Below are 24,406 nucleotides of genomic sequence, written 5' to 3'. Positions count from 1 at the left end.
TACAGTTTTTTTATACACAATTGTATTCAGAGCAGAGTAGCTGGAGGCCAAAGCCAGATGGACTTTCTTTTCATTCTGTTGGTGCAGATGAGGGTTCTTGGTTGGAAAGAGAATTTGAAGAAAGTGAGGTGTTTGAGGTGGTTCAAGTAATGAATGGAGACAAGGCCCCTGACCCAATGGTTTTTCTTTGGGTTTTGTTAAATCATGTTGGGAAGTTCTTAAAGAGGATATTATGGCCGTTTTCAGAGAATTTCACAAAAAATGGAGTTTTGAGAAAAGTCTAAATGCAACCTTCATAGTGCTCATCCCCAAGAAAGCTGGAGTGGTGGATCTTAAGGATTTTCGACCTATCAGTCTCGTGGGCGCTATGTACAAAATAATATATAAGGTGCTAGCAAACATATTGAAACATGTATTGGAGAAGTCATTTCAAAGTCACAAAATGCGTTTATTCGGGGGAGACAGATTTTGGATTCAGTTTTAATTGCTAATGAGTGCATTGATAGTCGCCTCAAATCTAAGGTGCCAAGCTTATTATCTAAACTGGATCTAGAAAAAGCTTATGATCATGTGAATTGGGAGTTTTTATTATGTGTTGCAAAGAAGTGGTTTCAGGGGGAAATGGAGAGCTTAGATAGCTTTTTGTATTTCTACAGTTTGCTATTATGTTTTGATTAATAGAGCCCCTTCTAGATTCTTTAGTAGTAATTGGGGATTACGCTAAGGGGATCCGTTATCTCCTTTGCTTTTTGTGATTGTTATGGAGGCTCTGAGCAGGATGATGGCGGTCACAGAAGACAGGGGTCTTGTAGTTGGTTTTTCAATGGGTTCGAAGAATAATGCAGGTATGGTTGTGTCACATTTGTTGTTTGCAAATGATACTTTGATCTTTTGCGTCGCAAATGGTGTACATATTCGTAATCTGTGAAGTCTTTTTTTATGCTTTGAAGCGGTATCGGGGTTAAATATTAACTTGTCGAAGTCACATATTATTCGAATTGGTGAGGTGGATGATATAGAAAGTTTGGCTAGTCTTTTTGGGTGTAGGGTGGCACCATTACCAATGAAGTATTTGGGTCTTCCGTTATATGGAATGGTATTGTCGAGAATATGAAAGAAGGTTGGCGGTTGGAAGAGGGCTTTATTTGTCGAAGGGAGGGAGGTTGATGTTGATTAAAAGTACCTCGTCTAATTTACCCACATATTATTTATCATTGTTTCCTATTCCTTTGGGTGTGACGAACAAGATAGAGAGAAACTTCAAAGAGAATTCTTATGGGGTGGTCTAAATGAGTAGTTTAAATTCCATTTAGTTAAATGGTCACATATTTGTTCTAATATGCAGTTTGGCGGTTTGGATATTCGAAATTTGTGTAAGTTTAATCAAGTATTGTTGGGTAAATGGTTATGGCAATTTGCTGAAGCGTTTTGGCATTTGGTTGTGGAAGCAAAATATGATTGTTTGAATGGACGTTGGTGAACTAAGGAAGTTGAGGGGCCTTCTGGTGTTGGAGTGTGGAAACATATTAGGAGGGGGTGGGGAATTTTCTCGAGATTTATTAGATTTGAAGTAGAAGATGGTTCTCAAATTAGCTTCTGGCATGATGTTTGGTGTGTGGATCATTCTATGAAGGACGCCTTTCTGGAGTTATTTCTTATTTCACAATGTAAGGAGGCGAGGGTCACAGATAATATGCAAGTTTCCAATGGTATTGAATCAATGGAATGTGCTTTTTTTACAAGTTGTACAGGATTGGGAGGTAGAGGTGGTGCTTGCCTTTTTTGGGATGTTGTATTCTCTCAGATGGAGACAAGGTGGGGAGGAATGTATTCGGTGGATTACTTCAAAGATTAAGAAGTTTGAGGTGCAATCATTTTTTCATGCATTTTCTATTTCGAGGGTTTCTTCTTTTCCTTGGAGGGGTATCTGGAAAGTTAAAGCACCTCTGAGAGAGTTTCTTTGTGTAGACGAAAGCTCTTGGTAATATTCTAACCTAGGATAATTTGCGAAAGAGATGAGCATAATGGTGGGATGGTGTTGCATGTTTAAGAGGAGCGAAGAAATCTATAGATCTTCTTCTTCACTACGAAGTGGCACAGGACTTATGGATTACGCTCTTTACTCTTTTCAATGTTACATGGGTTATGCCTGAAAGGGTGATATATTTGTTAGCTTGTTGGAGAGGTCAGGTAGGTACTCGTTCAGTTATAGCTATGTGGAGAATAGCCCCATTGTGCTTAATGTGGACCATATGATATTCAGTCAACCATGTGGAACTAACTAACAATTAAAGTGTATAGCCTATTATGATGCAATTGTAAAAGTCCATGAGCCTTACTCACTCTCAAAAGACGCCTTGAGAAAGGAGAGGTGTCCATGGCTTATAAACTTCCCAGGCCAGTAATCTCTTGGCGATGTGGGACACTTTAACACGGCCCCTCCTGTGTGGTATCTTTGGCCAAACATGTATTCAACAACAGAAGGGAAATGCCCAACATCATCCAAGGAACCTGCTCTGATACCATATAAAAGTCCATGCGCCTAACTCACTCTCAAAAGACCCCTTAAAAGAAGAGAGGTGTCCATAGCTTATAAACTTCCCAGGTCAGTAATCTCTTGAAGATGTGGGACACTTTAACAGCAATTACAAAATGTAAGATCCATCTAACAACTTACATGTTGCAGGTTCATCATGCTCTGCTCAAAGAAAACCTATTTGAGCATAATTACAAAATTCATTACAATATTTAGTGGTTCTTTTGCACAAATGCCCACACTGAAATGCAAGCAAGTCACATCACTAATCTGGGACTCGGAAAATTACCATATCCAACAACCAATGTTTATACTGGAATGAAAAACGATAAATCCCCGTTATGATGTAGGACTGGCAAGCAAGTATGAAGGTAAAAATTATTGTTCTTAGTACTGTACTCGAAAATATCCATGGATGCCATCATCTCTCCTTCTACGCTGGGTCTCCATTCTTCATTGCCGATTGAGACTGTGGCAGTCAGGAAGCCTCTAGTTAGTCTTTTTCGACATGGGTTTCTTCTCCTGTGCAGTCCTTCAGCTGGCCAGCCTCCGCCTTGTGGTGTCGAGGGCCCTCCTTTGTCCTTAGAAGTGGGTGAATCTACGAAGAGGGGTGATTTTGAAGGGGTTTATGATTTCAATTTTCAAATGTTGGGGTCTCCCATAAGGGGAATGTGAAGGGCTTTTGGGACTTAATGACTCAAGTTGATGAGGAGCAGCGTCAAGAGACTTTAGTACCCACTCCTAAGCTTAAAGGAGAGGTGAAGAACTTAGAGTGCTTGATTAATTATGATGCTAGGGGTTTTAGTTCTAACCAGGGCAAGGCAAGAGGGCCCTTGTTGTGATGTAATGTTCTCTGGGTTTTGGGGGTTAGTTCCTGTTGGGGTGTTTGAGTTTCCTCCTGTTTTTGGGTTTTGCGGGTTTTTTCCTTTTTCTTTCTCTTTCTTGTTTTGGTGTCCTTTTGTACACTTCATGTATGCTTAAGGGCGCCTTTACGCTTTTCATATAATGTCTCTGCTTACCTATCAAAAAAGTATTTTTGTATACAATTTCTATTTGAGGGTGGTTGAGTCTTTTGTTTATATCCACACTAGTGATTATGACTAGTTTATACTAAAGGTCATGATTCATGTTTTCAAAACTTCAGTCTTATTCCTTTTATATAGAAGATGTTATTCATGGCTCTGTATAAGACTCGTTACTTTCAAATAACATTGGCTTTTACACAACATTGTCACAAGGATCAAGAGCCAGTGCACAGGTCGGGGTCTTGAGAGCAATCACATCAAAAAAATGTCAACAAGTACAACTATCTCCAAGCCATCCCTCCTAAGACTCCACTTAGGTGGAACCAACACTTGTTACTGACCAATAACATTGGCTTTGGCTTTTTAGTTCCATTGATAGCTTGTTTCAACACCCTAACAAGGTTTCCCTTTGTTTTCATCTTTAAATGATCAGGTATAACAGAAAATCGAAAATTGTTTTGGTCTACCACCCCATCTACTACACCCTATCACCATATAGTTTTCAGTCCCTTCACCCACGCAATCTGTCAAATTTGTACTGAAATCTAGCATCTTTGACGAGGCATCTACTCTAGTCACTTTTACTATTACCCACCACATAGCCTCAAACTAATGTAAGACAAACTATCACAACTAAAATCTTCTACATATGGTAATAGTTTCAATTTGACAAGAACAGCACTTAACATGACATTTCAAACAATAATGCGATATAAAACATTGACTGTTCATCAGCTTGCTCCAACCAATGAACTATTAATTAGACAACTCAAAAAATAATCATGTGAAATAAATGAGAAACTGATACCAGGCTAAAGTACAGAATATGAAACATTGATCCAGAACAAAATTCAGAATGGAAAATCCTTGCAAAGTATATACATCAATGGAAAGCTAGAATGACAAACAAGTTCAATTTCAATTATTCTCACCATTTTCCAAACATAAACGATCTGCCTCTTCAGGACTTTCATACAAAAGAACTCTGTCCAAAACTTCAAGTTTCCACGGTGGGCAGGGCTGTTTTGATTCATTAATTTCGAATGTGTCTCTAACTTGACATCCAATGCCTCTACCGATAATTGGCTGCCGATATCCAATGGTCTCAACAGGAAGGAAATTAGATGAAATTGAAATAGAGGGAAGAACCACTGAAAGACCACCTTCTGTCACCAAATAAAACCATCCTCCAAATGTGCAACCAACTGCTTCTCCAACAAATGCTTCCTTTCTACCTTGTAGAAAAAACATTTCATACCCATTCAGGCAGCTGTCATCACGAACTGCCAACTCTGCATGCAGGTCAAAATGAACAATTTGAGAACCCTTTTGATTCTTCATATGGTGTTTTCTAATGAGCCGAGTAATTCCTAGAGGAGAAAAACAGATACAATCATCCTCATTAAATCTATACATGGACAGAAAGATTTTTCGCAAACTGTGTGATGGTACTTCAGAATCATGAAACCTCTGATCTATCGTCTTCGAAGCAGCAGAAAAGCCACTTAAACTTAAGTCGTACTGGTTCCTCTTTCCTTGAAGGCTCAAGTCTCGGATTTTTGTAAGTACATTACTTCCAATATCATCTGAAAAGGAAAAACTCCCGCCCATATTGGATAAAATATTAGATTTAAGATGGCCAGAATAACTAGAATACACCCTTTGGGTGCCAATATCAGAACCACCAACTGACATACCAAGTCCCAAATGCTGAAAATGTGGAAGCAATTTCTCAGATTTATAATACTTGTCTGGCATATAGTCTCCAGCATGAATTACATATATTACACCATATTCATCAGCAACCGCTAAGAGAGAAGTATGTGAATCAACAAGCAACCTTTTAAACATTCTTCTACCAAATAAACCAGCACATTGATCAGTTGACTTCTCACGAACTTCATCAACTTGTTTAATATGTATTCCTACAGAAATCTTTTCTTTCTCCAGGAAAGCTGATTGAGGATTAAGTTCACATGTTTGTAAAACATCTATACATGTAACATAATCACCAGACATTGCAGCATAAAAAACGATTAAGCCAGATGCATTAAGACAAACAAGAAGGTTATCAGAAAAGCGGAAGTCAGCCCACTCAACCACTGGACCTATGTTTAGACTTTCTTCAAGCTTTACTGAGGAAACCCACTGGATTCCCCAACTCTCTAACCTTGCAACAAGAAGTAAATTGTTGCTCCTGCTACTTTCACTTTCATCACTAGTATTAACAGAAACAGCATCCACCAATGTTAAAACGAATCCAATTAAGTGATGTGAATTGCTAGAGAACACCCTGGAGCACTTGTATAAATCATTCACTCCAAAACCAAAAACATTGGACAAAACATCAGACTTAAAATTTGAAACAGGTGATGCAGAATTCGACTTGATAAATGTATAATTCTCTGAACCAAGAACTGTTTCCTGCCGGCTCTCCTTATTTGATTTGGAGTTTCCTTTGTAATAGAAGTCGAGAAGTGGTAAGTTACTATTGAAAAGGCTGAATGAAACAACCTCTGCAGAGCAAGGAATTGATGATTTTTCTGGGAACCTGGTCCATACGGTATCATCAGATTTGATAGTTTCAGCTTTAACGAAAAAAGATTGCAACCATTTCTTAGAAGCAACTCCTCTTGACAAATCATCATCTACTTCAGAAGTATTTTGTGGAATTTCACTAGTTCCATTGTCTGTGTTTACATCTACAACATTTCCAGGGGGTTCACAACACAAGATGGAAGGTTCCTGCACTTCCATATTTTGAGCTAGTGTAGCAGAAGGCCCCCATTCCACCCACCTCCCTTGCCCAAAGTCACCCTCTGGTGCAGTTCTAGCCATTGCACTGCCTCTATTGGGTTCACAAAAAGCATGGACCGTAACACCATGGCTGCCAGATACAAATAGAAGTTCTCTAAATGAAGTATCCTTGTGCTGATTATAGGTATCACCACAGATACCCCAAGCCAGTGAGTTTACATCACCAAGAAAAGTATAACTATGAGATCTTGATTCAAGAGAAAAATCATTATCAAAATCCACAACGGACCCAGATGTGCATTCCCTACCTTCCAAATCATTACTACTTATAGAGTCCCCTGCAGGCAAATAAAAAGGGTTAAACAACTGCCTATCAAACACACACACGTACTCACACATAGGTCCATGTGACTGAGAAATGTTAGGCAGTCTGGGAGAGTCAAAAGCACAAATATGAGAAAGATAATTGAGTTAGTAAAACTCACCAGTAATAAGCGGAAGCAACAGAGCTTCACACTGATACGAAAGCAATAACAATAGCTGTCTTGTAGGAGAAATGAAAGCTTCACGAAATTCCGACAGGTTCAGTTGGGCCTGAGAGGGGTGCCATTTTTGCAACTGCAGTATAGCAGGACCCTCACCACCCAAAGGTAAACCCATGCTGATATTCTAAGTGAGCAAGAAAGCAGAATTAAGAAAAGTGAAAAAAAAAAAAAAAAAAAAAAAAAAAAAAAAAAAAAAAAACTGTATTCCCATTGTAAGCTTCTAAACTGCATTTAAAGACGAAATAAGAAAAAATAAGAAAGGAACCACAATAATTAAATGGAAGTAATAATACTTTTAATATATACATAATAAGCAATACTTGTCCAACTAAAAGGAAAAGGAAAGGAACATTTTGTGTAAGCATTGCAGACTATTCGACATTTTGAATTCTTTATTCATCCAAAACAAATACTTCATTGAAGTCATAATTTTAATACGAATAAAGGGACCTCATGAATGTGAAGTGTTGCAACCAACGATCATGGCGAAACAATGTATGCATACATAAATACATACACATGAGATTTTAAAATCAAGTTGGTCGGTTATGTCTAGTAACGTCGATTGCTATGAACTAAACAGATTATAAAATGCAAGACTAAAAAGTGTATTCCTTTCCTTTCACTCAGTTTTCTTGGCAACCAAACAATCAGCGTAATTTAATACCTTCTCAATCAGACACAGACCAAGCTCAACCAAACATAAATTAAAGATTAAATTTAACCCAAAAAAAGTAATAGAAATCAATTGCCAGCTAAAGCTTAGATTAGCGGAATCAAAATGTAATCAAAGAAGTCGTAAAACCAGATTGGAGGAATCAAATTCAAGAAGAATAAATGAATAAGAATCAAAAAAGAATGAGTAGGCTAGAATAGTAGATACAAACAAAGAAAACGCTCGAGAACAAACCGAGACTTGCACTGACGGTCTAGTCAATGAGCGCCACCATTTCTGAGAATCGCGACAGTCTTTCTCTCTCTCTAGAATCTGAATCGAGGTCGATAGCTTCTCTCTCTACCTCGCTTTTCGAGGCCGAGATGTTTCCGGTGAGGCCGGAGTGAAATTCCGATCGAGGACCGTAGGTTTTGAGGTTTGGGAAGGAGCGCAATCTCAAGTTTAGAGAGGGAGAAAGAGTGTGGTAGAGCATGGGCTTTTCGGTCAATTCCGATTTTAGAGCGTTTCTGTCTGTGCCAGGGGAGTTACGGGTGCACGTTTCGTAAGGATGCTTCCTTCCTTCCCTCTATGGTCACAATTATGATTTGCTTTTTTTGTTTCAACTATTTAGTGAGAAAGAAGGTTTTTGTGATTTTGTTTTTACTATTTTATTGAGAGAGAAGGTTGAATTCAATTCAAGTAGTCGCAGAAGTGTACTAACCGTCCGCTAATCACTAACCATATAATCGTTTTGTTGAAAAAATTGTTAATAGTAACTTTTTTTTTTTTTTTTTTTTTAATTATTGGGGGTAATTACCTTTTCTCCCATGAACTACCAAAAAATGCACGATGCCCCCATGAACTACCAACTCGACCAAAATAGAGTATTCAACTACCAAAGACAACCATTTTTCCCCCTTCCGTCAGTTAGAGGGGTTAAAAGAAACAGTCAACGGGTCATGTGCCGTTTTACATGGGGGCATGTTGAAAGATAGTGGTAGTTCATAGGGGGGAAAGAGGAAGACGATGGTAGTTCATGGGGGAAAGAAGAAGAAAATGAGGATAAAACGGCGTGTGACAGTCACGTGACCCGTTGACCGTTTGTTTTAACCCCTTTGACTAACGGATGGGGGTAAAAGGGTTATCTTTGGTAGTTGAATGCTCTATTTTGGTCGAGTTGGTAGTTCATGGGGGCATCGCGCATTTTTTGGTAGTTTATAGGGGGAAAAGGTAATTACCCCTAACTATTGTATTGAGAGAGAAGGTTGAATTCAAGTCAGGTAATAGTAGGAGTGTATGAGCTATAGTAACCGCCCATTACTCACTAATCGCATAACCGCTTCGCTGAGGAAATCGCTAATCGCCTAAGACGATATGGTTAGCAGTTTTGGAAGTAGGCAAATGTGATTAATAAACGCTAACCGTTTACCTTTACATATATAATGATCACACACATATCATTTAATTTTATGATTTAAAAAGTTTTATGGTTATCAAGGTTTGATAGTTTCATATCAAGAGCATAACCTTAACACCTAAATAAATTCTTAAACGTTTTGAACATGTGGGACGTTTGATTTTGATTAGACTGTGTGTTAGTGGCTTGGAAGGACCCGAAAGAGAAGCTGGATTGACCTATGATCAATCCCTGCCAAGTAGGATCAATGACCTACTTAGATAGGACAAATCCTAATAGGGTAGGATTGTTTCTCGTTCTCTAACGATCTATTCCAGCTAGGTCTGTACAAACAGAGCGGTTATAACCGCATAGCTGCATAACCACTTTTGAATGCAGTTATAAATAACCACTAACCGCTTAAGAAGAGGCAGTTAGCAATTATAGGGGTCGGCGGTTAATAACCGATAACAGCCTACCCTTATATATATTTTAAAAAAAAATCATGTTTACCTGGGCCAACTACCGTTATTTTGGTATTTTAAATACCAAAATGACGCAGTTTCATACCGCAATGCTTAGATAATTAGACTTACTGATTTAGCCTTTAGGTTTAGGTTTCAACTTTCTTTCGACCACTTTCAGCATCCCTCCCATCTCATTCCACTGCGCTGCTGTTGACAGTTGATGCCGCTGGCCTGCTACCGAATACTGTTACTCTCCACTTCAAGTTCTATTACAGTATCTCTCTCTCTCTCTCTCTCTCTCTCTCTTAAAATGGCAACAAAAATTTGGATATACAAGTGCTTGGACTTGCTTGCCTCTTTGATGGATTATCCTCAAGGCAAAGCATTATACGTACTACTATGGATATATTAGTGGACTTGCCCAAGAAGAAGATGCTCATCCTTAGAAAATAGAAACCATCTTCATCAAGTCCCATAGATCTATCGAAATTAGGAACATCATTTGGAGTCTTGGACAATATGCGTAGATTGTGTGGCCCAAACTCGTAACCATGGAGACTTTCTTTCTTTCTTTTTTTTTTTTTTTTTTTTTTGTAGTTTCTAGACAAATAACTCTTATAAAGTAAGAAAAAAGAGAATGACCAAAGCTTGATGCTTTCTGGGTATCTCTTTTAAGGCCGATTGTGAATGGATAATTGGATATAATGAATTTGAATGTCGTGATGCTTTCCAGCGAACTTTGTTTTTCCTTTTTTGACATTTTAGCTTAATATTGCACGAAAGTATGATCAATATTATAATTAAGCTAATATAATCTTTTATTTTCTTCTTTAATGGATAAGCAGAGGGTTTTTTTGCTTCTGGATTGATTTTTGAGTTGTAATGTACTAATGTTTGGATTTGGATTTGTAATGTTTTGGTTTTCGATTTATAATGTTTTGGATTTGTAATTTTTTAGTTTTGGATTTGTATTCGATTATTTGGATTTATAATGTCTTGGATTTTTATTTGGATTTGTAATGTTTTGGTTTTGGATTTGTATTTTTTTTTTTATATAGATAATTTGGATTTGTATTTAGATTTGTTGTATTTAGATGTGTTAATTTTATATTAATGTTTTGGATTTATATATGGAAATACCAGCTCGAAAAGTCCAAAAATTATTATTTTTTTTAAAATAAAAATAAAACAGCCCAAAGCCGGACCAAAACTAGCCCAAAGCCCAAATTTAGAAACGATTATAAAACCGTTGATTATAAACACCATAACCACTAACCGCATAAGCTAAGCAATTGCGGTTGTTAAAATTCAATAACTGCCTTAGGCGGTTGTGGTTAGCGGTCTTAGTCAATAACTGCTAACCGTAACTGCTTGTACAACCTTAATACCAGCCAACCAGGATCAATCTCTAGTCCCCCATGATCGATCCCAGCCTAGCAAGATCGATCTCAGACAACTAGGATTAATAGCAGAACCCTTAGGATCGATCCCGACTGTCCCTAAAACCTGAATTAGGGTTCTCTGAAGTGTGTTTTAGGTTTTTAAATGTATTTTTAGGTTTGTAATTAGTGTTTAGATAATTATAGATTGATTTGCAATGCAGGAAATTAGGATGTCTGAGGAATCATCAGAGTGGTCAAGGTAAGTGAATACTTACGGAACTAAAAAAAATAAAAAATAAAAGAAAAGAAAAAATAAAGAAAGAAAGAAAAAACCATTTTAGAGCATGTTATGTTGATATAAACTGTCAAAACTTTTATTGCATACTTTCCAATAAATATGTTGTGAGCTTAAGGATTTCAAATTATTGTGTATTACTGATGAGCATTGAATATTGCACATTCAAGACCCTTAACTCGCATATATTAGTCTCTTAGTTTCATTGTGATATGATGTTTTGCATTATTTTTATATTAATAGCACTCTCAGAAACCAATGGAAAAACACAAGTAATCTTCAGTCTTAAAGCTTCAACTCTAGCAAAAGCAAAATCCTGCAATCTGTAAGGCAAACCACTTGAGCGCAACACACTGGGCTCGAGCGCAAGACCGTGCCGCTCGGGTGCACATCAGGAGGCTTGAGCGCATCAGGCATCCATAAGGCTCGAGCGCACATTAGGAGCTCGAGCAAAGCAAGAAGACTTGCGCACGCAAGACACTAGCACATTGGGCTCCAACGCACATCAGGAAGGCTCAAGCGCAAATTGAGCTCGAGCACATAAATACTTGGGCCCGAGCACAGTCGAAAACTGCAGAGTTGACTACAAGATATCAAATTCACTTAGGAGTTTTTATATGATTTCTATTTGGATTAGATGTTTTGATATGTACAAATCCACGAGTATTTCACTTGTCTTCTATATAAATATCCTAGACTTGTCCAGATTGAAAAGATCAAATTAGTTACATTAAAGAATAAAAATCAATAGGATTAGAGGCTAGGGTTTTTGAGAAAAAAGTGGAGAATTTCCAGCAGCGATTTGGGATGAATTTCTCTCTGAAAAAGATGATTTCTAGTGTCTCCATGAGCGGCTAAATCTTCCGTAAGGTATTGATGCAGCCTTTTCTAAATCATAATGGTGTAATTGTGTTTTTCTATTTGGAATTTTATGAACATAAGTATTGGTTATTTAATCTTGAGATTGTTTCTAATGTTTATATTAGATTTTGATAAATCTATTATCTTGTCTTAGAAAATTATTTATCTTTATTGAACTCAAAATTCATATTTTCTGTGATTATTTGAATGATGGTTTTACAACGATTTTAATGGACATGGAATCAAGAGGGTTTGATAGGCTATACCTAGCAAGAATAAATTGTTTTACACTCTAGTTAGTTTAATTTAGGTAAATCTATTTATGCTATCCGAAAGATGAGTTATGTTTATCTCTTGATTATGTGTAAACTAATTAGGATATTTGATAGCCCATGCTTAGTAAGAATGAATTGTTCTACACCTTAGTTTAAGTAGAGAATTCATATCTTGTCGAAAAATAAACCATGTTTATTTTTTAATAAAATAATTTTCTTGACAACATCGTTGGATGCTTGATACACAGACACGAGTCATATTATTCATGTACATGAAATTCTCATGTTAAATGCAATTTACCATTATGATGATGTTAAAGGTGGGATCAATCCCTATTTCTCCTTATTATTTTACACTTTCATTTACGTTTTATTTCAATAATAATTGCTACAAACCAATCAACCCCTTCTCTAGATTATATTACAATTAATCTTAGTAAACTTTATGATACAAAACCTACAATCATTGAGGTTCGATACCCTCACATAAACCCTATCTTACAAGGATTCGTTATATTACGAGTGATTTTTATTATTGGTACACTCCACACCACATCACTCTCCCCCCCCCCCCCCCCCCCTCCTTCCATCCCTTTTTTCTTCAAAAAGAACAAGATCATTGTCAAAAATACAATTTTTTTTGAAATCAAGTGTATTTTTAAAAGAATTTTATTTGCCAGGGTATTACATTATCTACTCCTTATAAAGATTCTCAAAATTAAATTCACAACCAGTAAAATCATACATCATATATAATACACCAACAAGTCAGCCAATAGAAAACATCAAAATACCATCATAATCACACCATCATCCATCACAATACACACACACAACAAAATTGGCGTCTACACACAGATACAAAAATAAAATAAACTAACAAAGTTGATGATCCTCAAAACAAATTCAGGTCTCCACAAAATGCTCACGACAGTCAACACCTCCTCCATGGTCATATCTCATCGTCATTGTCATCTTCATCCACTTTTTAGAGAAGAGTGCAGAAACTTTCCAGCAGCATATTGGGATGGATTTTTCTTCAATAAAGAAGATTTCTCGTAACTCCATAAGCGACTAACTCATCCATAAGGTATTGATGTAACTCTTTCCAAGTAATGATACTGTAATCATGTTTTTCTTTGGGAGTTTTATGTATATGAATGATGGTTGTTTAACTTTGAGATTATGTTTTAATATTTATATTCAATTTCGATAAACCTTTTGATCTTGTCTTACAAAGTTGTTCATCTTTATTGAACTCAACATTCGTATTTTCTGTGATTATATGGATGATGGTTTTACAACGGTTTTAATGAACACAAATCAATAGGGTTTGATAGGCCATGCCTCCACATTTTAGTTTAATTTAATTTAGGTAAACAATTCATGCCTTGCTAAAATGTGAATTATACTTATCCATTGATTGCGTGTATGCTAATTAAGCGATTTTATAGTTCATACCTAAAGAAGAAGGATCATACCGTGTCTTAGTAATTAGATGGACAATCCGTGCCTACCGAAGATAAGTTATCTTATTTCTTATTTTTTCTTAACGACATTGTTGGGTGCTTGACAAGTCCAGACAAGTCATATCATTCATGTAAGTAAAATTTCAATGTTAACTACAGTTTATCATCATTATGATGGTTAGTAGTGAAGTCAATCTCCTATATAAACATAGTAAGTGATGCAAAGCGTAAAGTAAAGAGAGAAGAATCCACCTTAGAGTCAACAAATCTCAGTTCACATAGTTCGGTACTAAGACGGGAGAACCAAGCCCTTAGTGCTTGCTTCAAGTCGTATAAGGCTTTGTGTAGCTTGCATACATGATTCGATAGAAAGGGATGAGAAAAACCTGTTGGCTGTAACATATACACCTCTTCATCTAGAAATCCATGCAAAAATGCATTTTGAATATTAATTTGACGCATTTTCCAACCACGGGAGTAAGCAATGGACAACATTGTCCGTATGGTGGTAGGTTTAACAACCGAGCTGAAAGTCTCTCCATAGTCTAGACCAGCCCGTTGATGGAAACCTTTAGCCACAAGCCGAGCTTTATGCCTTTCAACAGATCCATCCACCTTACGTTTTACCTTGAACACCCATTTGCATCCCACAAGATTGGTAGTAGTTTGTTGAGGAACCAAGGTCCATGTATGGTTCTGAAGTAAAGCATTGAATTATACTTGCATGGCCTATCGCCACTCAGGTAGTTTGATAGCATTAGAGTAACATGTAGGTTCATCAAGAGCTAAATTTGTCACAGCCAGCAGAGCACGAGAGATAGGATATTTCACTCTTCCATCATTAAATAATATAGGCTTAACAATCTGATTTTGTGCACGGGTAACCATGTAGTGAGTTCGAGAGGGTGCAGGGCAGGCACTTGGTGACAAGGAATTTAGAGAATCTTATACAGAGGTGGACTCATTTGGTGACAAGGTAGACACAGACACAGGCATAGCTGCAGAAGAGGCGAAATTTGGTGTTGCAAGAGAAGGAATAACACACTAAGGTAATTGCAAGGAGGATGGTAACCAAGTAGATGAGGGCCGGATAGATGGGATGGAGACCAAGCAATTTGAAGTAAAAGGGAATTTAGATTCATGAAAAATGACATCACGAGAAATATACATGCTGAAAGTTGGAATATGATAGCATTTATAACCTTTGTGATTACTGCTATAACCTAGGAATACACATTCTTTTGAACGAAAATCAAATTTATGTTGATTATACGGACGTAGATTGGGGAAGCGCACACAACCAAAAATGCATAAAAACTTGTAATCAGGGCTGCGACAAAAGAGTTTCTGAAAATGAGATTTGTTTTGTAAGACGGATTGGGGAGACGATTGATCAAATAATAGGAAGCTTGACATGCTTCATCCCAAAGGTTTTGGGAACATTGCTTTCAACAAGAAGAGCAAGAAAGGTATCAATGATGTGATGATGTTTGCACTCAACATAGCCTTGTTGCTGATGCGTATGAGGACATGAGACCCGCTAAACAATTCCAAGTTTGTGAAAAAAGTGTTTAGAGAACGAAATTCTCCACCCCAATCTGTTTAGACCTGTTTGATTTTAGAGTTGAAGAGGCATTCAACCATAGTATGAAACTTATGAAAAAAATGATAAAACATCAGATTTGCATTAGATTGGAAATAACCACGTAAATCTACTAAAAGCATTAATAAAAAGAAACATAATACTTATTTCCATTGGATGAAACAACAAGGGAAGGACCCCATACATCGGAAAAAAGTAATTTAAGAGGATGACTAGAAACATAGGTGGATGTCGTGAAAGGAGCTAATGACCTTTAGCTTGCTGGCAAGAAGCATAGGAAACAACCGGCTTATTTGAGAAGATAAGAAGAGAAAACTTGGAAATCACATGTTTAACAGCGCGAAGAACAGGGTGGCCCAAGCGTTTATGCCAATGATCAGTGGAAGTCTTTTCGCCAACAAGAGAGTACCGAGAGGAAGAAGAGGTGGAGGAAGGGAGTAGCCGATAGATGCCATTCTTAATAGGACCCTGGTGGAGGATTGACCTAGTGCGGCAGTCTTTAATCACAAAAAAAGTTGAGTGAAACTCAAAGAAACCAAAGTTATCATGAGCAAACTGATGGACAGATAGTAGATTTTTGCAAATAGATGGAACATGGAGTAATAGATTTAGAATAAAGGATCGATGAGGAGAAGAAATAAGAGTAGAACCAATATGGTTAATTGACAAACCTGTGCCATTACCCACATGAATCTGATAAGAACCCGTGTATGCATCAAAGGTCAAGTTGAGATTGTGCAAATCACTTGTGAGATGGTGAGTGGCCCCTGTATTGTGGCACAAACTGTCATCAGTCGGTAAGCTAGGAGAGGAGTAGAAAGCCTATAAGTTGGACGAAGAGTCATGCTGAGAGGACTAATCAAAATGCTGATAGTAGGAGATGGCATTGTGTCCTGGCTTGTTGCAAAGCAGATAGATGAGACGGGAGGAGCTTGAAGCATGAGAATTGAAGTGCTTGCCACGACCATGTCCACTAGAGGAGGGACCACGTACGCCCGAAAAAGCACCATGGTAGCCACGACCATTGGGGAAAAACCACGAGCAGCATTGAAACCTTTACCACGCTAGCCAGAATTTCCAAGATTGGGTGCAGTGAAATGAGTAGAGGAATTTGAGAGATCCGTGGTAGCCATTCGTTGCTCAAGGCACATCTCATAGGCGAGTAAAAGCCCATAAATATCATCACGGGAGATAGGATCCACCCGAGTAGTTACTGAGGTGACCAAAGGATCAAACTCCAATCCAAGTCCAGCCAATAAGAAAGAGACAGTCTCAAAATCATTGAGAGGCTGCCCATACGCAGCTAGCGTGTCAATGAGAGTTTTCATTTTATGAAAATAGTTAGTAACAAAAGGGTTACCTTTCTTCAAGGTAGCAAGTTGAAAATGAACTTGCATGATTCGAACATGAGCTTGGGAGGCAAACATCTTTTCTAGTAATTCCCATAACGCACGAGAGGCGGTACAACCCATAGCATGAGAGACATACGAGTTTGATAAAGTAGAGACAAGAACACTGATGATTAATTGATCCCGTTGATACCATGTGAGGTATTCAGGATTGGTGATCATGGCGGGAGCTCCAAGAGTAGTGGTGGGATTGTCGATCAATTGGATAGGAGGAAGAGTTGTGCCATCAGTAAACCCATACACATCTTGCCCTCGAAGATATGCAAGAAGCTGGAACTGCTAGACCATGTAATTGTCCTTGGCCAGTTTGATGGAAGGAGAGTGATCATATGTGTGATAGAGAAAATAAGGGATTGCGAGGTAGAACTCAAATCAGTAGACTCGGCCATTGAGAAGAGAGAAAAACAAAGAGCAGACATTAGTGTTTTTGTAGCTCTGATACCATAAGAGAACTTTTCTCTTTTCTATATTGTTTCAACCGTGGCTCTATTGGTTGCTATGCACTTATATTTATAATCAAAGGATTACAAGAGTTTGTTATAGGTATTATGTCTACCTATGAGATATACATGAGAGAGATATACTCTAACTATGAGATGTAAATGAGTAAAGATAAACATAGGTATAGGTTTGATCTATATCTTATTTTGTTACAATTCCAGCTATGTTATCTCTTTTATACTTTGATAAAGAGATATCTGAAGTATTTGATTGTGTACTCTTATCTTTGGTTGTTGATAAGAGTCCTTCAATACTTTAACTCTTGGATAAGAGTTTGTGTGCTTTAATAGTGGGCGAAGGATCAATTGGTAATCTTGTGATTGCGAAATACAATGCTACAAAAATAAGGGTAGCAATTTCTAAGATGATAATCGTGGATGATTTGCCATTTAGGTTTATGAAAGGTGAAGGGTTTCAGGATTTCATGAAGACAGTTGAACCTAGGTTTTCAATTCCTCATAGTTATACTGTGATGAAGGATTGTGTTAAGCTCTTTATGTCTAAGAATGAAAAGTTGAGGGCAATGTTCATGACAACCGGTGCTTGGGTTTGTCTTACCACTGATACGTGGACTTCAGTGCAGAACCTTAATTACATGTGTATCACTCATTTTATTGATAGTGATTTGAACTTACACAAAAGAATTTTAATTTTTTTTTTTTAATTCCTAATTACAAAGGTGAGACCATTGGGAAGAAGATTGAGGCATGTATGCTTGGGTTGGGTATTCGTAGCATTTTCACTATCACAGTTGAAAATGTTTCTTCCAATGATAGGTTTTGGATTACTTGAAGAGGAGAACTGGTCATAAGGATGGCACCATATTAGAGAATCAGTTTATACATATGACGTGTTGTGCACACATATTAAATCTTATTGTGTCTGAGGATTTAAAAGAGCTCGATGACTCCATTTTGAAGGTTAGAAGTGCGGTGAAATATGTGAAGTTTTCTCCTTCAAGATTTGAGAAGTTTAAGTATTGTATGGAAAGAGAACATTTTACTTTCAAGGGTTTGTTGTGTCTTGATGTTCCAACAAGATAAAACTTTACATTTAAGATGCTGGAAGGTGCTGAAAAATGTCAAAGTGCTTCCAAACTTATGGAAGAGTTTGATGGACACTTTATTTCTACGTTGTTTGAAGAAAAGAATGATAAAAAAAGGTTTGGGACCTCCTACTTTTGCTGATTGGGAGCACAATAAGATTTTTCTCAAGTTTTTCAAACTTTTTTATGAAGCCACAATATGACTTTCGGGGTCTTTGTATGTGACATCTAATACGTATTTTCAAGAAATTTGTGGCATTCAAATACATTTACAAGCGTATAGTGAGAATGGTGATTATGTATTGAGTGCTATGGCGAAGAAAATGATGACGAAGTACAATAAGTATTGGGGGGATCTTGATAGGGTTATCTTGTTGATGTTTGTTGCGGTTATTCTTGATCCACGAACCAAATTGGGGTAATTAGAATTTTGGTTCAAGATGCTCTTAGTGTCGAGCAATATACTAATATGATGAAAAAATTTGAGGCACCACCTTCAGAAATTATATGATCACTTCAACGTTAGAGAGAGTTCATCTCAAGTTGAACATGGTAGTGAATTTCTTCAAAGTTCCTCAATGAATGTAAAAGAAACTAAGAACCTCTCACTTCACTTTATGAATAAGTTTCATAAGTACCTAACTTCTAAAAGTGATGTTCAAAGCAAATCGGAATTAGATCAATATTTGATGGAAGATGTTGAAAAATCGAATGCGAATTTCGATATTTTAAACTGGTGGAAGGTGAACTCAACCAAATTCTCAATACTTGCTCAAATAGCACGAGTTGTGTTGGTCATTCTCATTACAACAGTTACTTCAGAGTTGACATTTAGCACTGGAAGGCTGTGTTGGATCCTTTTTGAAAGTTCATTAACCCTATGAACGGTTAAAGCATTGTTATGTTCACAAAATTGGTGAAGATCAAAACCCCTAAGTGGTGATAATGGTTATGACGCAAAAATGGTTAATGAAGCTGAAAGTTATAAGCTCGTTTCAAGTAAGCTTTCTATTATTCACTTCTTAATTTATTTTGCTATTTACAAATTCTAATTATCAGTTTTAATTGAGATTGTAATTCTTTTTTCTTTTTTTTCTTTTTTTTTTTTTTCATTTTTTTGTAGAAATAACTTTAAAGAATATCAATATTTTACTTGAGGATGATTAGTGACTTGAAGTTGCATTCTGCTTGGTGGCTGTTATTTGCTAGATTTTGTTGCTAGGAGCCTAGGCCTGGAGGACTAGTGATTTGTTGGCTACTAGTCTATATTTTGCAACTCTTTTTTTTTTTTTTTTTTTTTTTTTTTTTTTTTTGTAAATTATTATTATTGTTATTTTAAGTAACTTAAGTTTTATGTATGCTTGGCCTTTAAATTAAAATTGTGCAATGTGCTTGGCCTGGAGTATGTCAGAACTAAGACCATTTAGCTACAAAATTTTCCAAGGTCATCTGCGAATATTAGGCTAGTAGAAGCCTGGGGTCTTACTGACAGCATCTGTAGTTAACCTTGTTTGTTGCCACAGCTTGGTTTGTTTGTATTGTACTGCTGGATTTGTTCATCTGTCTGGGTTTGCTTGGTTGGATGGGTTGCTGCACTGGGGGTGTTTTGCAGGCTATGGAGCTTGCTGCACTTGTTTTAGCTTCCACATTGTTGGGTTTATTTTTTTGTAACTAACAAAATTGTAGCAAAAAACTCTTAGTACCTAGGCTTACTATTTGCATTTTGATTATTTTAGTTTTGCATATTTGGTTAAAAAAAAAAAAGGCAATAATTTTTATGAAAATTGTAAACAATACAAAACAATGAAAAAAGCCAATTATTTATATGTCAAAGGAAAAAAAAAAAAAAAAAAGAAAAAAAAAAAAAAGAAAAAAAGAAAAGAAACTTAAGCCTATATAGGTTTAGGCCCAACCCACTCAATTGAAAAAAAATTACAAAAATGACATGCACAAAATACCCGCCCACCCCTCCCATCCCGAGACCCGGCGGATATTGCACATTGTAGCCGAGTCACAGGTAGGTTTTTTCAACCCGCAGGGTGCGGGTCTGGGTGCCAAAATGGCCAATACCCAACCCACCCCACCCCGACCCGTACCCGCCCCTTCTCATGGGAAGTTTGGTTCGGGGGAGCCATAACCTGACAATATTATGTTGTTGGGGGTGAGTTATTACAATTGTGACTTCTTGCGTCGCTTGGGTATGGAAATGAGGATGTGCTTATATGCATATTTACACATTTCTTGACATAGCGCGTTTTAAAGCCGTGATGACCATGAACCTACCAAAACTTTGCAGTTAAGCGTACTTATACGATAGTAGTACCAAGATGGGTGACATCTTGGGAATTCTGGTTTAGATGAGCCAAAAGCGGACAATATTGTGTCGTTGGAGGTGTGTTGTTACAAAAGGTTGTAATGAGAACACGCAAACCCTACCAAGAAAGGGGTTAAGGGCTTGAGTAGACCATACGAGGAAAGTTATGATTAATGTGTATAATAAGTACTAATATCTCATTTGCATGCCTTCTTATTTAAAATGATGAAAACTATTGCTAACATTATGCGTTGTTTTTTCTCTCTAAAATTCCTTAGTTTCCCCATTAGCAAAATTGTAAAGACATCATATTTTCGAAAATTATTTAGGGTAATTACATTTTCCCCCATGAACTACCGGCCATTGTCAATATGCCATCACGAACTGACAACTCAACCAAAAGAGAGCATGCAACTACCATTTTTGTACCTTTACCCCATTATGTTAGGGAATCTTATTAAATTGGACGGAATATTCAATTTTTAAACCTTAAATTTTGTTTAAAGACAAAAATACCCTCAAACAGTAATTTAATAAAATAAAATATATTTTTTATATAAAAAGAGGAAAAAAAAAGAACAAAAATAAAAGGGGTGGCTCGCAAGCCACCTTGAACCTGGTGGTGGCCGCGCGGCATCCCAAATCCAAGCCGGGGGTGGCTGCCACCAACAGCCACCCCCTTTCTTTTCCTTTTCCTTTTTTTTTTTTTTTTTTTTTTTTTCTTTTATTTATTTTTTTAATTGTTTAATTTTAAGGTATTATATGTAAATTTGAAACTTGAGTTAGGGTATTTGAGTCTTTTCATGAATTTGACTGACGTAATGAGGGTAAAGGTACAAAAATGGTAGTTGCATGCTTTCTTTTGATCGATGTATCAGTTCATGGTGGCATGTTGACAATGTCCGGTAATTCATGGGAAAAAGGTAATTACCCCAACTTATTTTGTAAGATTCATGGATTGAGAAGATTCTTATTTTTCTCTTACTTCCTTTTGTTTCATTAAAAGTTAAGCTCACAATAGGGGTGTAAATCCGGACCAGTTATAACCGGCCAGGAAATCGAAAAATCGGGAAACCAGGTTGGTACCGAGTTATAAATCATCGGGTACCCAGAGCCGGGTATTGGTTTTCAAAAACCTCAGTTATAACCAAGTAACCGACTCTAGGTCAATTAATTTATTAAAAAAAAAAAAAATTACCCCTACCCTTTTACCCTAATGCTACACGGCCTAACAAGGGGTCCTTTCCGTCTTTTTCACACTTTTGTTTTGAACTAAATCCGGATTTCTATTTCTCATTTTCTCTTCACACAACCTGCCTTCACTAAAGTTCACTCTTCTCTTTTCACGCCCCTGACTTGCTGCTGCCACCTACCAGGTAACCAGCCTTCTTCTTCTTCTTAGTTCTTCTCTACGATTTTTGATTTTTGATCACTGATTTTTGATCTTTCGATTGTTTTATCACCCTTACTAACTTTGTCTTTCTCTGTTTCTCTACAGATTTGGTAATTTTTGAAGCAGAATGAGCAAATCACAGTTAGGTATGTTGTTCTTCTTTAATGTTATTAACTGATTTAACTTTTGGTATTGTTTTAGCTTTCGTTTCAAATGCTAGGGTTTTTTTTAGGGGTTCTGAGAAGTGGGTTTTGGTGAAAGGGAAGGATCAATGGGTTGTGTTTGGTTCTTTGATTTCTGCAGCTTGTATGAAGCCTCCTTGGCTTGATTCCATTTTTTCTGGTGCATTTTTGGTGCCAATAACTGTCATGTTCTATGGAATTATCAGATTTAAGTGATCAGATATCTGAATTGGATAAGAACCTTATACATTATTCTAATTTCTAGGTTGGATTTGTCTGTATCTATGTGTGTCTTTCAAACGATAAGATAGACCTTTGGAATTTTTTTGGATAAGTGATGATTTACTCTTAAATAATTTTCAAAGTGTCAATATGATTAATTATTTAAGATTTTTGTAATGTATATGGGAAATATATCAACTTATGTTCTTATTTATTTTCCTCAACAGAGTGTTATAATAATGGCTAATGGATTGAGCTTTCAGCTAGTCCAAATCCAATTATTTGTCTATCTATACCAGTGCATTTTTTTTTTTTTTGGTTGATTTTTTGTTGATTTTAACCAATTCTCCTTTTCTTCTATTGTAGTTATAGATGATTGAGAGCAGAGTTGCAGAAAGCCCGAAATCGGACTGTGCTTGGATATGTTTAATATGTTTATGAACTTTTGGTTATGAACTTTCTTAATATATTTATGGACTTTTGGGTTTGAACTTTTTTAATATGTAATATGTTTATGAACTTTTGGGTTTTTAATATGTAATTATGTTTACATATTTTTAATATCTGAAGTTTTTGAGTTCAAATCTGCAGTTGATGGGCATAATGTATGTGTCTCAGGATGGCACAAATGAGAAATTTTTTCTCTTTGTTATAGCAATTGAAATTTCTTGATTGAATTAGGTCCAATACCTTAAAAAATGGGCTAAAATGTTTAAATAAAGCCCAAAAAAGTTTAAATGAAGTCCAAAAAGTAATTTTTTTATTTTAAAAAAAAAAATACCCCCGATCCAAATAACCGGGGTACCCAGTTCCAGAGCCGGTTGTTGAAAATCAATGACCGGCTTCGGATTTACACCCCTAGCTCACAACATGAGCTCGATTCTGAGGTACTTTACTTACTAAGTCGTGAACTAACCTAGTTGTTTTTCTTTCACCTGTGAAACATTTATTTGTTCTACAGTTTTAGCAGGTACTAGCAGAGTTGGCCGATTATAGTCTTTCGTCAGGCTTGAGAATGTGCAAGGAGTCTTATTGAGGCAATTGATGGGTTTTATTCCAGTTTGTTGTATTTTTATAGTTGTTATTATTATTATTGAGGTTTTGATGCAATTATTCTTAACAATGTATTGAGTTTTGTAATGTAAATCAAATCATTGTATTTTCTTTCGTATTTCGCTATTTTTTGTACTCTGATAGATGTTTAAGGAATTTTTTCTCAGAGAACTCTCAGTTAGTTGATGTGGGAAATTATGCTTGTAACTCTTCAAGTTGGTGTTCAATATGAGATGATGAAAGGGTTGTCATATATTTTATGTCTCTCTTGTTTTCTCTAATTTATCGAGGCATTAAATTTCTATTACTTTAGCATTTACTTCGTGTGACAGCTGGCATATTGTGAATTATTAGATATAAAGTATGGCTAGGATTTAACAATTTGAGAATCTCAAATTTGGAAGAAATTGGAGGGGATCCTGATCCAAGCTAGTGGCAGCCAGATTCCATGCTAACGTTCATTTGGGAAAAAAATGATGGCTTTTATTCTGATAGAGAGCCTATATATAGGAGATTCGGTGTGTGACCACTTTTGAGGCTTTGAAGCTTGAAGATGACTTGATGATGGTCCAGAGATTGATGGAATCCATAGTCGCAAGTGATGACTGGGTGGAAGGTGTTAGTATGGTGATCTTACGCCGCTCACCAAAGAGGGAATTGAAATCTACAAGTAGAAAAAGAAGTTAGTTCCAACACTCAAGTCAATTGGTTAAAAATTTGGTTAATATATTCTAGAGAGAGAGGCTCTCCCTTCTCTCTAGAATCAGAATCATCTTTCACCCACGATTTTCTCTCTGACCAATATGGCCTTTCAACCTCTTTGAGATGCTTACCCACCACCCTTGTGGCAAACTCTTATCCTTGTTTTGCATAGACACCTAAAGAAAATTTTCCGTCTTCTTGCCTTAATTTTCTCCCCTTTTTCTATTCTGCCCTGTGCAATTTTTCCGGCCTCCTTGTGTGGCTTTTCCACCTCCTCGTGAGGTTTACCTACCTCCTAGTGAGGCTAACCTTTATCTTT

General features: G+C 36.7%; 1 protein-coding gene and 1 long non-coding RNA gene across 3 annotated transcripts in view; one reads left to right on the top strand and one right to left on the bottom strand.

Annotated features, from left to right (window-relative positions):
- LOC133857165 (uncharacterized) overlaps positions 1-8,082 on the bottom strand; it is a 60,371-nt gene extending 52,289 nt beyond the window's left edge. Inside the window, exons 1-3 of one of the 2 annotated variants that reach the window (XM_062292309.1) lie at positions 7,774-8,082; positions 6,804-6,987; positions 4,494-6,656 (exon numbers count right to left, since the gene is read on the bottom strand). In XM_062292309.1, coding sequence (XP_062148293.1) covers positions 4,494-6,656; positions 6,804-6,978 — 2,338 coding nt within the window. In that variant the 5' untranslated portion in view covers positions 6,979-6,987; positions 7,774-8,082. The remainder of the gene's footprint in view (positions 1-4,493; positions 6,657-6,803; positions 6,988-7,773) is intronic. The other variant, XM_062292308.1, reaches the window with a different exon arrangement.
- A 1,473-nt stretch (positions 8,083-9,555) lies between these two features.
- On the top strand, positions 9,556-11,758 carry LOC133856661 (uncharacterized). Its single transcript, XR_009898242.1, has 3 exons — positions 9,556-9,655; positions 10,985-11,022; positions 11,302-11,758. It is a non-coding gene; the product is annotated as an uncharacterized LOC133856661 (long non-coding RNA).
- Positions 11,759-24,406: the final 12,648 nt, after the last annotated feature.

Source organism: Alnus glutinosa, chromosome 14, assembly GCF_958979055.1.
Source record: "Alnus glutinosa chromosome 14, dhAlnGlut1.1, whole genome shotgun sequence".
In the NCBI taxonomy this organism is placed as follows: Eukaryota; Viridiplantae; Streptophyta; class Magnoliopsida; order Fagales; family Betulaceae; genus Alnus; species Alnus glutinosa.
Note: the sequence above shows the minus strand (reverse complement) of the source record. Positions and strands in the feature narration are given on the sequence as shown.